Raw genomic sequence first — 14,212 nt, forward strand, 5'->3', positions numbered from 1 at the left:
CCATTCTGATAGGAATGCCATGATATTTCACTGTGGTTTTAATTTGCATTTTCCTAATGGCTAATGATATTGAACATCTTTTCATGTGTTCACTTGCCATCTGTATATCCTCTTTGGTCTTGATTATTATTAACTATATAATGAGCCTTGAAATCAGGCAAACTGATTCCTCCTACTTCATTCTTTTCCAAAATTGTTTTTCAGCTATTCAAGTTCCTTTGCTTTTTCATATAACTTTTAGAATAATCTTGTCTTTATCTATTAAAAAAATCTTGCTTGGATTTTGATAGGAATCGGATACCGATTTTAAGGAGAACTGATATCTTAACTATGTTGCATCTTCCAATCCATGAACATAGTATGTGTATTGGTTTCTGAATTAGAAAAGTAGGAACAAGGGTTTATGTTTTTTGCCCATGTCGAGAAGTTTTTGCCCATTATTTCTTGGGGAACTTTTCAGCTCTGACCTCTTCCTCCTCTCCTTCCAGGACTCTGATGACACCAGTGTTATACCTTTTATCGTTGTCCAAAGGGTCCCTGAGGCTCTACTCATTATTTTTTTTTAATCCATTGTCTAATTTCTACTGCTCTATCTTCAAGCTCACATACTCTTTCCTCTGCCCCTCCATTCTGTCACTGAGTCTCTCCACTGAGTTTTTAATGTTAATGAATAAATTTCCTAGTTGTATGTTCTAAATTTTTCATAGGTCCTGCTTTATAACTTCTACTTATTTGCTGAGACTACTTCTTTGCAGCAATTTCCTATTTTTTCCATTTGTTTCAAGATTGTTCATAATCACTTATTTTTGAAACATTTTTGATTGCTCTAACAATCTTTGTCAGGTAATTCCAAAATCTCACTTGTCTCATCTATTGACTGTCTTTTTTCATTCAGTTTGTGATCTTTCTGGCTCTTGGTGTGACAAGTGATTTTTCATTGAAGCCTGGACACCTGTGTATTACATTGTGAGACTCTGGGTCTTACTGAAACCTTTAGCTTCAGCTGGCTTCCTGTGACACTGCCCTAGCAGGGAAGAGGGCATGTGCTGCGTTGTTACTGCTGAGTAGGGCAGATACCTAGGCTCTCTGCCTCTGTTGGCACCTGAGAGCAGCAGGGTTCCTCCTGTTACTGGATGGGAGTGGGAATTCCAGCTCCTTCATAGGCCTCCACTGATACTTCTTTTGGGAGAAGTAGGAGTGCCTCATCACCACTCCCCATGTAATCACTGACACCAAAGAAAGGGGGAATAGCCTCATTAATGATGGCTGCTGGGAGAAGTCCTGACTCTTGACCAGGCCACCACAGACGTTAACTCATTAGGAAGGGGTACTGCATTATTGCTAAGTGAGGAGCTCACAGTCCCCAACACAAACCAGGCCACTTCACATCTTCAAGGCTTGGGACATGCTGTTATTTCTACTAGGAATATCTGTCTAGCCCTAGTCTGCCTATAAGACAGAGCTCACCCCTTCCATCCACTGAGAAGTTCCCCCAACCCCTGCTCTACCAGGTAAAGCCCATCATTCACTCCTAGTGTTAGTTCTGCATTATTCCCTCAGCTTCAGCTCTTGCTTCTACCCAGTCACTTCTCAGCCTACTTGTTTGTCTCATCCTCTAGGCTAGGAGCTCCCTATTCTCAGCACTTAGAAACACACCAGGCACACTGTGGTCCTTCCATTGGATGGAAGGACCAACAATGAAGGAAATGATGAAGCCAAAATGAAGGAAAACAAGAAACAAATGAAAAGAGGAGGGTTGGAGGGATGAAGAGAAGGAGAGAGGGATGGAGGCAAAAGATCTATCTCATTTGACTAGACTGTGTCTTATCCATCTTTGAATCTGCAGAACTTAGCACAGGAATAAAAACGTAAGAGATATCAATAAGTGTTATATGAATGAGTGAGTTAATGGGAAAGAGGAAGAAATGGAAGGCGAGATAAAGGGAGGGAGGGGAGAAGGAATTGTGTTCATAGAGAAAGGAATTATCTCTACGTCCTTGAGGGTAGAATTAGGTTTTCCTCATCTTTGTAGCTCAGGACTGTTGTGAATACAGAAAATCATCCCAAGAGAGCACTGCATATGGTGCCCACATTCTTTGGCCAAATTGCTACAATAGGAGGGGAAATTCCTTCTGGTCAGACCCAGGTCTATGGCCCAATGGGACCAGCAATTAGAGGTTGCATTCCAAACTCTACCAGATCATTCTGGGAAGGGCTAGTGGCATAATTCCTCTTTCTGAGCACAGTTAAGATGCAGAAACATCTTTCAGAGACCTCCCAGTCCAACCCCTTATTCTGTAAATGGGGACACTAAGACTCAGAGAGCAGGAGTGACTTGCTGGAGTCATATAGAGAGTTGGTGGCCCAGGTCCTAATCTCCACCCCAGCAGCAGAAAGACAATATTGTGCCAAGTCACAAGAAATTCACAGTTGACTCAGGAATCAAACCGAAGCATGCTCATCTCCCAGGTTCCCATTTCGCCCAGTTGTGCACTGGTCTGGACATGGTGGTGATGGTAACTGCCTCTCTCATGGACTTTTCCTAAGAAAACTGTCCCTACCCTCCAACCCAATAGATGGTGCTGAATAGACAGTCCTAAACAGCCATACTTGTCTTGTGACCTTCAGAGCCCACCCCCAGTGCAAGACCACAGGTCAGAACAAGATGGCAGCTGGCTCATGACTATAATATGGAATGAAAAGATGAGCTGGTCGACAGGAAGAATGGCAAACAGCATTAGGAGCACAAGCAGAGAGAAGATGAGGTATGAGGTTCAAAGCGAACAGAAGAGCCACAATAGGCCAGAAAACAAATAAGCCAAGGTTATAAGGAGTAGAAACTATATGGTGGCTGAAGCAAAGACACAGAGAGAGGAAGGTAGAGGATGAGGAAACCAGTCAACAGCAACAGACTAGAGCAGACCACAAAGAGTAGCTGAGTCAAGGTCGTGATGGGAGAACAGAACAATGATTCATGGTCTTGCTGTAGGTCCAAGGAGCTGGCCTGAGCCCAAGACCAGCTGAAAAGGGCAAGCCGGCGTGCAGCTGCTCCAAATAGTATCATGGCAGCAGGCAGACCTGCAGCCTTGGACACCACTGCAGATGGGGTTTGGATGCCTTGATGTGGAAGCGTGAGTGCTGTAGACTGCTCCCCCAAGGAGGTGGCAGAGGCGGCTGTTTCTCCCCCTCCTCTGCTGGCTCCTCCACCATCTCCTGCTCCTCTTCCTCTTTTCCTTCCTCTTCCCTTCTTCTTCCTCCTCCTTCTGTCCCTCTTCCCCCTCCTCATTCTCTAGTCTTCATCATCAAGCCATTCTAGGCCCTGAGTAGCCAGTGTTGGAGTAAGTAATTTACGGGTACCATTGCATCTAATCATTTCCACGATCCCAATCACACCTGCTATATTCCTGCCTCTTTTTTTTTTTTTAAGATTTTATTTATTTATTTGACAGACAGAGATCACAAGTAGACAGAGAGGCAGGCAGAGAGAGAAAGGGGGAGGGGGAAGCAGGCTCACCGCTGGGCAGAGAGCCCGATGCGGAGTTTCATCCCAGGACCCTGAGATCATGACCTGAGCCGAAGGCAGAGGCTTTAACCTACTGAGCCACACAGGCGCCCCCATCCTGCCTCTTTAATAGGGATTGGGGATTGGAGGTGGGAGCCAAGGCAGAGAGAGCTTGCTATGACCACTTAGTCAATGAAGAAACAAAGTTCCAAGCCCAGGCCTTCTGACTCCAAAATGCAACTCTAAGTATTCTGCTGGAAGAAAAAGCTAGGCTTTTTGTGAACCTGGATTGACTGAGCCAGACAGGAGAGGAGACAGAGCAATGAAAAGGAAGTCTTCAGACCAAATTGGCTCAGATATCTGTTGCACTAACCACATCATTGCCTGACAAAAAGAATCTGTGTGAAGCCAGTGAGAAGAGAAAGAGAGGAAAAAATAACCTAGCTCTGCGATAGATCCTGCCCACCTTCAAGTCGAAGCTGCTTTCTAAATAGAGGTTAATTTATTTCTCTTATCAAATTCTCCTGCTGGCAGACAAGCAGAACGATGTCGTAGTCACTGATCTATCTGACCTGCATTTCTGTCCCATCTGATCGAGAGGCTCATGGTGCCTACAAAGCCAGAGGGGAAGGTCTCGAGATGGCTCTGAGCAGCCTGCCCCCTAAGATGTGACAAAGAAAAGGACGGGTTACAGACATGCACAGTTACTTCTCAAGAGCTGAGCAGTGCGAGTCAGAGCAACCCCGGAGTGGGGATCCCTTCTAGAGACCTGTATGTATCCTTTGCAAATAACAAAGAAGCAGCAGACCCCACCTGACATTTGGATTGGAAGCCCAAGCCTGAATCTGATAATGTTATCTAGAATATCCCGGGCACTTACCATGTGCCAGGAACCTTACTACATCTTTTTATGCTGATTTCTCATTTCATCCCGAAAACAACTCTCTGAGGTCAGGACTCCTCCTAGCCACCATGGATACTTTGTTTTTTATTTTTTAAAGATTTTACTTATTTATTTGAGAGAGAGTGAGTGAGTACGAGCAGGGGGAAGGGCTCAGGGAGAGAGACAGAGAGAGAAGCAGGCTCCCCGCTGAGCAGGAAGCCTGATGTGGGGCTCCAACCCAGGACGCTGAGATCATGACCTGAGCTAAAGGCAGATGCTTAAATGACGAAGCCACCCAGGCACCCCATCACGGACACTTTAACACATGGCCTCAAATTCCTTGGGCTCCTCCCATCGATAGGTGGGATCTATGCCTCTTCCCCTTGAATCTGAGTGGGAGCGTGACAGCCCCCATCAGTATGGTGTATACATGTATATACCAACCCTTGGCTAAGGACAAATCAAGACAGTGCGCTGGCTGTTATCGTGCTAGGTTATAAAAGCCCCAGTAGGCTGAAACACTTGTTCTTTGGGCCCTCACCTGCCATGGAGGAGACCCACTACCCTGCAGCTGCTCAACTGTGAGGAAGTTCAAACCATAAGGCAAGTCCCTATATAGAAGCTCCCACTGAGTCTCCGCTGAACCCTGCCTCTGATGCATCCCATTCCAAACTCCCGAAGCAGGCTCTAGACCTGGGGTTGGCAAACTTTTCCCTGAAACGGCCAAATGGTAAATATTTTAGGCTTTGTAAGTCACGTGGTCTCTGCTGGACCCACTCAATTCCAGCTTGTAACGTGAAAGCCGCCATAGACAATATGGGCATGGCTCTTTCCAAAATAACTCTAGTCACAAAAACGGGTGCAGGTGCTGGGCTGGTTTGGCCTGTAAGCCATAGTTTGCCAATCTCTGTTCTAGAAGATTCCGGCCCCTAGGTGTTTGGGTTTTCCCAGGTGAATCCTTGAACATCATGAAGCAGAGCCCAGCCATCCCCACTGTACCCTGTCCTAATTCCTGGCCCTCAGACTCCACAAGCATCATTAAAAGGCTTTGGTACACCAGTAAGTTTGAGGAGCTTTGTTGTATAGCAGTAGATAACCGGAATACACCCATTTCACACATGGGAAAACTGAGGCCGAGAAAAATGAGTGGTTTGCCCAGAGTCTCACAGCTAGTACGTGGGGAGAAGCCAAGGTTGACTGCAAGGTTTGCCTGACTTCAGAGGCCAAGCTCTCAACCATTCAGATGATGTCACAAGGAACCAGATGGTGAATGACTGAGAGCTAGTAGTAAAAACGGTGGGTGATAGCGCGCTCGAGAGAGAACATATGGGCTCTGGTGGGGAGGCATGCAAAGGGAGGTCCGAGATGGAGCAAGAGGCCAAATTACTCATGGCCTTGCAGGCTGCGTAAGGAGCTCTTTGTCTTCTATATACAGTAGAAAGCCACTGTATGGTTTTTAAGCAGAGGAGGACAGGATTCAAATTACATTCATTAGGAATTACTCTGGCTGCCGCGTGGAGGGTGGGCGGGGGAGGGGCGGACGCTTTCTCCAGCTGAGGCAGAGAAGCCAGGCTGAGCCTTGCCAGGGAGAGATCACTCAGCCATCTCGATGTTCCTCTGGGTTCTGAACACAGGTGGTGACTTCCCACATGCTTGGGTTGATTTATACTTTATGCACCTCCCACACAATGCACAAAAGCATTGGGGAGCTTGAAAACTCACCTGTTGGCATGTGCAGCCTTTGCTTCCTACCGTAAGGCTGCAGGTCTCCCTGGGACAGTTCTGATGCAGTCCAACCAACAGACCAAACACAGGATGTGGAAATCACACCGGAAATTTCCATGCCACGGTGGAGAGAAAGATGCACAGAGAGGCTCATTGCTGACCACCCTGTGAGGAGCAGCCGGAAGCCAACCAAACTGGCCAAGGCTCAGAGCTTTGGGCCCCCCCACTTATCCATCCACAGAGTCTCCAACAGGAGCTCAGAAATAGACCCCCCACCCCCAATCTCTTGGTGGTCTGACTCAGCAGCTGTGTCAGCCCAGAACCATCTGCGAAATTAATCCTGGCAGATGGCTGAACATCTCACAGAGCAAAGAGGGCAGGCCTGGACCACTCAGGAACCTGCTCAGGCTCTCCTGCTCTCCCTACTGCCCCCTCCTCGACAGACTCATTCATTCTCACCTCTGTGTGCCCTCTTTCAAAACCAGACAGATTTCCGGCGCACTGAATCTCCACTGATGGCTGGACGGCCCCCAAACTTTACTTGCGCAAACAGCAAGGAAGGAGGAGAACCCAGGTGGGCTGGGAGGTGCGGGTTCCCAGAGTCATCTGCATAAGCCCCGCCCCTGCCCTGCCCCCACCCCCTCACCCCTCCTGGCAGCTGCCGGCCCCAGCATGTACCCGAGGGACAGGACCCCAGCCTCACCTTGCTGATTTTGTTGGTTTTGGGGAGCGTCTGGCTGATGTGCAGGTCCGAATACCGGGGTGGCTTTCGTAGAGGGTTGTTGATGTCACACGGGACGGACTCTGTTCGGACTAACCTTGCTGGATCCGTAGGGGTAAAAACAGCAAGTTGGGAGTTTAAGTACCACTTTGGTTTTAAAAGGTTTGGCCAGGGGAGCATAGCTCCGACCCCACCCCGAAGGCCCGCCCCCACTCCCCCACCAGGAGCAAGAGGGAGTTCTCCAAAAATGATAATTGTCCTGTCATGGTAGTAAGATCAGGTGTTCTCCGGTTTCTAAAATCTTTATATTGTCGATAAATGACTTGTCCATTAGAAATTTTAATAATAAAACTGAAACTATCAGGTTGTTTTCGACATCGTAATGGTCTCACACTGGGGTTCATTTCAGACTTGACCCTCCTTTGAAATACAAGAGGTTCCTGATTCCTTAGGGTCTGCAATCAACAGACAAGCTCAGAATGGTCACCTGTCCCTGGCCCCATCTAACTTTTGTGTTGGGATCGTCCTTTGCTACTTGTGGGTTTCCTCAGGCCTGAGCAGTCTGGTGTATGTCAAAACACTTCTGTCATAAACACATTTGTCGTAAACCAGGCCACCAGGATCCCTGAAAGGAAGGCTTAGTATGTCCAGACCTCCCAGCCACACAAGAAGCTGGGCTCACAGCTGGTGCTAAATAAATGCTTCCTGATCCAAACCACACTATCCAGGCTCCTCCTCGAGTTACCCCTCTGTTATTCTGACTTCTTATGGGGCCTCTGGGAGCGGCTGATTGAGCAGTTCAAATTCAAATTCGATGCCTGGCAGTGTTACTTTTTTGCTGTTTTTATTGTATGGGGTGTGGGGCATTGGTGGAAAAGTTAAAGCTTTGCACTGACCCGGGAATTTAATTTCTCTGCTTAGCCTGAGCTGCCATCTCCATGGAAACCAACTATATTTTAAACTTCCTATCAACAGGGGTGTGGGGGGGGGGTGTGGTGAGGAGGAAGCAAGAACCTGGGGGACTTCTGGAAAGATCCATGGCTCTTGCATGTACAGGCACCTGTTGCCTTGGAGTGAAGGGGGCACAGCCAGGAAGGCGGGTCGGGGGGAGGGAGCCCTTCCTCGGATGTCAGCCTCTGAAAGCCAGTCCCCATGCAGCAGGCTGGTTCTGGTCTGCACATGGAAGCTGGGCTCCAACAGAGTCCACGACAAAGAGGAATTTCTCCAGTGACGCTGACCCAAGACTAGGGCTCGAGAGCTGTTGAGAATTCACGTTTAAAAATAGCCTCGTTGAGTGTATACAGTTGTGCAAGGAACAGATGGTTCTTGATTAGGATGTGGGTGGAAAGGGGCAAAGAGCTGAAGATTTTTCCTTTACTCGCAATTTCCCTCCTCGTGGAAGTAAGCAACGCAAAGATCACGGACAACCAACAGCCCGTGGGCTTCGGAACACATCCCAGGACTTTGGGCGGCACTCTGCTTCCATCTTTACCTTTCCCTTGGGTTCACTCTAAAACGGCATGGATTCCCCAGAGCCTACACTGACTAAGGCCAGGGGAGCTGCGAGGGACACAGTGGGGACCAGAAGGGACTCTGTCCCAGATCAGCAGGTGGTATATGCAATGTTGGCTCCATGGCTCCATCCAGCCTATTAGAAGGAGGGTGATGGGGAACTGGCCAGTGAGAATTTTTAAATAGTTAATAAGTTGTGAGCGTCTTCATACAACTATTTGGGTTTTTCGTGGAACTGCGAAAAAATGCAGAGCAGGTCCACGTTGCCTCCATCACTGCTGGAGCAGCTGTCCTCTCTAGACGGCCCCTGGGTGCCCTCTCCACTGTGCATGGTTTCACATGGCCACCCTCTCTCTTTTCCGATCCTTGCTTGGCTGTGCTGGCCCCTGTGTTGGCGATGTCTATTCTAGGGCCTTGCTTCTTAACTTTAAGGTGGCAGAGAGCTGCCCGAAGGTGTGGTGAAAGAGGCAGGTTCCTCTTCAGTAGGTCTCCAGTGGGGCCAGAAACCATGTGTGTGGAACCACACGGCTCCCCAGGGATTTCCAGGTTATCAATACACAGACTGCACTTTGAATAGCAAAAGTTGGGGCCAGTGATACCCAAGAGAACTCTCAGCCACAAGGAGAGCGTTGGTTATCTGCACTGGCCAGTATGTAGCCACCGGTGGCCACTGAGCCCTTGAAATGTGGCTGGTGTGGCAGAGTCATTGAATTTTTACTTTTATTTCATTTAATCTAAATTTAAACAGTCAGATGTGGCTAGCAGCTGCTGTATTGAAGAGCACAGGCCTAGAGGGTCCCCTGGTGAATGAATTGCAATGTAGATAATGACAATGAGATAATTACCCCATGAGACAAGTCAGGGGAACTATTGTCAAGGTTGGACTGCCAGGTTTCCCGAGGAGATGCTTCCCACTGAGTCCTTGGGAGGCAGGGCAAAGCCTTTCCGTCCAGTCTTTCCTTTGCACTCAATTGGTCTTGCTTCCCCCCCCACCACCACAGGGTAAAGGCTGGTAGTGGCTCTCCTAAGGGTAGCTGTTACCTCCCTAGGTGGACAGTTTGGCCCAGACACTCCCAGGGCCCCAGGGGACAGAACACAGATGGCCCAAATCCAGAGACCCAAGCCCGCCCCCTCCCCATGCCCACCTCTGCAGGGCCAAGTGATTGAGGAACACTCAGCCAGCACCCTTTCTACATGTGAAGGAAAAGCAATGAGATTGGGGGAGCGAGAGGAGAGTGGAAATTAGGAGAGCAGGCAGGAATGAGAGAAAAAGACTTTGGAAGGGGGAGATGAATCTGAGGGCTAAAGTAACAGAGAGACCATCAGAGGGGCAAGGAAGATGGAGAACAGGCACCAGAGATGGGTGAAGGAGACAGATGTCAGGAAGAAGAGTGTCAGAGGGCAAAAAATCAGGTAAGTATCAGAGGATTAAGAGGTACTCAGAAATGGCCTGGATGGGACAGCTATCTCCGAGGGTCTGCAAGAGCCCCCACCCCAGCCTACCCCTACGGTAGGAAGTGTTAAATACTTACCTCCTCGGTGGATGATCAGGAGATGACAGGGAGGGGCTTCTTTGGTGCATTTGTTGTGGCACTTTAACCTGAGAGAGAAAGAGAGACAAGGATGGAGAGATGGGTAGTGGATGGATGGATGGATGGATGGTTGGGTGGATGATTGGTTGGATGGATGGATGGGTGGATGGATGGATGGATGGATGGTTGGTTGGTTGGATGGATGGATGGGTGGTTGGGTGGGTGGGTAGATGAACGGATGGATGGATGGATGGATGGATGGGCAGACAGGTGGGTGGGTAGGTGGATGGATGGATGGAGAGATGGGTGGACAGAGGAATGGATGAGTAGAGGCAAGAGTGGGTGGAAGGCTGAGTGGGAGGAGGGATGGATAGATGAACAGGATGCCCTGATGGTTCAGAAAGCTCTGGAAGCTGTGAATACCAAAATATGAGATGAGATGGGGCAGCTAAAGTATCTCCTTGGCACCTAGGAAATTAACTCTCGATAAAGGCTATTGTCATTCCATTCTCTCAGGTCAGACTTGGGTGGTCCAGGTTGAGTAGCAACTCCTTCACCAATAGTGTCCACTTAGATGTTATGCTTTGAAAGATATCTTCGCCTTTCAGTCTGTACTTTTCTCTTTTTTATTTTAGGGAGAGTGAGAGTGCACGAGAGTGAGGGGATGGAGGGAGGGGCAGAGGGAGAGAGAGAGAGAGAAAGACTCTTAAGCAGACTCCAAGCCCAGCTCTGAGCTCGACACAGGGCTTGAACTCACGACCCTGAGATCATACCTGAGCCAAAATCAAGAGCTGGACACTTAACCAACTGAGCTATCCAGGCAATCCACAGTCTGCATTTTTTATCCTTATCATCATCATCACCCAATCCTAATAACAATCCCCTGTCTCCTTGCAGACTCGTCTGCCAGCCATTGTACTAAGCATGATACAAATGCTATGCTATTGGATCTTTATAAACACTTTACACAATGGATATTATCATCATTCCCATTTTACAGATGGAAAAACAGATTAACCAAGCTTTCCTGGCAGAAAACTTGGGTCGGTGGTGCCAAAGGTGGCCTCTCATTTGTCAAGCAACAGGTGACAGCTAACCAAGGCTTCCATTTAGGATGAGATTCATGAGAGGTATTCAGTTTCAGAGGTAAGAAGAGTTTAGAGTCAAAGTGTCCTCTTTTGAGAGAATGTCATCTTGTTCTTTCCCAAAGCCTGGCCAGGCTTCCAAAGGATAAAACAAAAAAACAAAACAAAACAAAAAAACCCAAAAAACCAAAAACCAAAACCAACTAACTGTGACCTGGCTTTGTCTTTTCCTTTTAGAGTATATATGTCCTTAGGAAATTCTTCCAAATTTCCATACCAATACACACTGTGGCAGACGCGATGGGTGTCCTGTCTGCACCCCTTTGTTCCCCTTACCATTTTTGTGCACGCCAGCCTGACTGCCGACAGCAGACTTTCTTGCCAGAAGGACCCTGCAGCCTGCTTAAAGGTTTCCCAATAACAAACTCCATCCAGAGAGGTGGAAGCTTTAGAAGCTCAAACTTCTTGCCCTCCAGGGACCTGATAGTTCTCTCTAACAGAATGACTTGAATGTCCAGCCACAGACTCCACTTGGACTCCCCCCAGCCTCAGTGGTTTTCCAAGCAGAGTCCCAAGACTGGCAGCATGAGCACCAGTGGTCTCCGAACTTTTCAGGAGCGCAGCTTCTGGGGTAGGGATCCTAGATCTGATAGAAACGGAGACTCAGAGCTGAAATGCAGTCCCCTGTTTCAGCAAGCTCTCTCCCCGAGTCTGCTACGTGCTCAGGCGTGAGAACCACTGGTCTCGCTGATCGTTTGGGAATACCTATGCACATTTCCCGATTCCTCCTGTCTTCAGTCTGTGGTGGACCCAGTAGGGCCCTGGATTCCACTCTGAGATGGAAAAGTTGGACCTGGGGCCCCTAGGAGTGCAGAGGGGAAGCAAGGAGATATGTGGGCAGAAAGAACATTATTAGTCTATCTCCAAGTCACCTTCACTTTGACTGCATCTGGGAGAAGGCTTCTGGTGCTAACACATCTTTACATTTCTCTACCACATGCTACCACAGTACCAGATTTGGAAAGGCAACACTATCGACAGGAAATTTAATAAATTAATTTTTCCATCTGAACATCTTTTTTTCCTGGTTGCCACATATTCATGGAAGTGATGCTGATTTTCCACTCATGGTGATGGGATACACTTTCATCTTTAAATACATTTTTTAAAGATTTTATTTATTTATTTGACAGACAGAGATCACAAGTAGGCAGAGAGACAGGCGGAGAGAGAGGACGAAGCAGACTCCTGCTGAGCAGGGAGCCCGACATGGGGCTCGATCCCAGGACCCTGAGATCATGACCTGAGCTAAAGGTAGAGGCTTTTACCCACTGAGCCACCGAGGCGCCCCTCAATACATTTATTTGAGTTAAAAAGGTGGTAAGGCGTAAATAAATAAAAGTAGGGCTGCTATGCATATATGATAAAATAATGACAGGGAGGTGAATGAATGACTGAATTAGATTGGGACAAGCTGGCTTACATAACTTGGAATTGTCAGAAAGAGGGGACAGCTTTTGGCATCTGAGTCTAAGTTTTACTGGTTGAAAAACATTAAGAGGTCCTCCCGGTCACGGATGTCACAAAGACACTGTGACTTAGAGAAGAATAAGAACTTCCACTTACATGGTGCTGGTGAAGTACCAGCCATGCCCCCCGGGGCTTTACACAACTTATGTAATCCTTGTAACAATCCTAAACAGTAGCAACTATTGTCATCCCCATTTTACGGAGGCTCGGCAAATTTGGATAACTTGCCAAAGGTCAAATAACCAGTAAGAGACAGAGGTCCCAAGCCCAGGTCTAACCAGCAGATGCAGATGCCTCCAAAACCTCCACTCTTCTTCGTTTACATCTTGGGGGTGGCAGTGAATGAACAAGAAGCTTTGGGTAACCAGCAAAATCAAAAGCTCCTCCTTTGAGATAAGCCTAAGATGTCACCTTGTTCTTCCCCCTACAGTTACCTGACTTCAGAAGGATAATAAAAATCCCACCTCACTGTAAATTGCTTTTTCTTTTTTTTTTTTTTTTTTTTAAGATTTTATTTATTTTGGGTTGCCTGGGTGGTTCAGTGGGTTAAAGCCTCTGTCTTCCGCTCAAGTTGTGATCCCAGCAGCCCTGCATCAGGCTTTCTGCTCAGTGGGGAGCCTGCTCCCCCACCCCCGGAACCGGCCTCTCTGCCTACTTATGATCTCTGTCTGTCAAATAAATAAATTAAAAGAAAAGATTTTATTTATTTATTTGAGAGAGAGAGGAGAGCATGAACAGGGGGAGGGGAGAGGGAGGTGCAGACTCTGCCCTGAGCAGGGAACCCAGCGCAGGGGCTGGATCCCAGGACCCTGGGATCGTGATCTGAGCTAAAGGCAGATGCTCAACTGAATGAGCCCCCCAGGCGCCCCCGTCTTTCTTTTCTAAGGCCCACAGACTGTCTGACCTACAGGAAGGTCCCAGCCCCCAGGGAGGACATGGATATTGCATCCACACTCCAGTGGGAAGCTCTGCTGGATGTACAACTAGCCTCTCCATCATTCTGCAAAACACTTAACTGGGGTCTGGGACAGGACAGGAGAAGCCGCTATGTTTATGGGGAAGGACAAACCACACGTAAACAAAGATCAGATCATCACAGGTGTGGTAAGGCGGAGGAAAAACATCATACAGGGAAACAGGATGGAGAGTATGGGAGTGGGAGGGGAAGAGCTTCCAGCCAGAGCTAAAGTGTGGGGGCAGGAACAAGCTTGCGGGTTCAGGGATCAGAGGTTAAAGGCTGGTCAGGCTGAAGTACAGAGAACAGCAAAGCCATAAAGACAAGAGGAAGGGGAGGAGGGCATGGGCAGGGCCCCCGGCAGCAGGGGCAAAGAGTCTGTATTCGATTCTGCAGGCACTGGGGGGCCACGGGAGGCTTGTGACAGCTGTGACAGGTCGAACTGATGCTTGGGAGGCCCCCAGCTGGGGAATCTGCTGATGCCAAATGAAAATGGAACCAAGAAGTATCTGTACTCATTCCTGTTTGAAATAGCTTCATTCCACCCTGGAAGCTTCCAGAAAGAAATTTTTCCTTTCTGCCTCTCCCGCCTACGAGTCTTCTCTAACAATCCCAGCTGGAAGGGTGACGTGCAGATGTGAAGAAGCTTGTTCGCTCTCGTGGGCAGCGCTATGCACGGGGGCAAGCAGCTTCATGTGACCTCTGGACCCCGCCCGAACCAGGACAAGGCAGGCCAAGCCTCCTGGGACCTTGGTCATCTCCTGCCT

The 14,212-nt window shown here is 48.3% G+C and overlaps 1 protein-coding gene across 5 annotated transcripts in view; it reads right to left on the bottom strand.

The window, feature by feature from the left end:
- Positions 1-14,212, bottom strand: part of KSR2 (kinase suppressor of ras 2) — a 413,499-nt gene that overhangs the window by 88,088 nt on the left and 311,199 nt on the right. For 2 of the 5 annotated variants that reach the window (XM_013056580.2, XM_013056581.2), the window contains exons 8-9: positions 9,876-9,943; positions 6,814-6,938 (exon numbers count right to left, since the gene is read on the bottom strand). In XM_013056580.2, the coding sequence (XP_012912034.1) occupies positions 6,814-6,938; positions 9,876-9,943 (193 nt within the window). Of the gene's footprint in view, positions 1-6,107; positions 6,168-6,813; positions 6,939-9,875; positions 9,944-14,212 lie in introns of all 5 variants that reach the window. The other 3 variants (XM_013056579.2, XM_045073651.1, XM_045073653.1) reach the window with 3 other exon arrangements.

This window comes from Mustela putorius, unplaced genomic scaffold (assembly GCF_011764305.1).
Source record: "Mustela putorius furo isolate JIRA1106 unplaced genomic scaffold, ASM1176430v1.1 tig00537248_pilon_pilon_pilon, whole genome shotgun sequence".
NCBI lineage: Eukaryota > Metazoa > Chordata > Mammalia > Carnivora > Mustelidae > Mustela > Mustela putorius.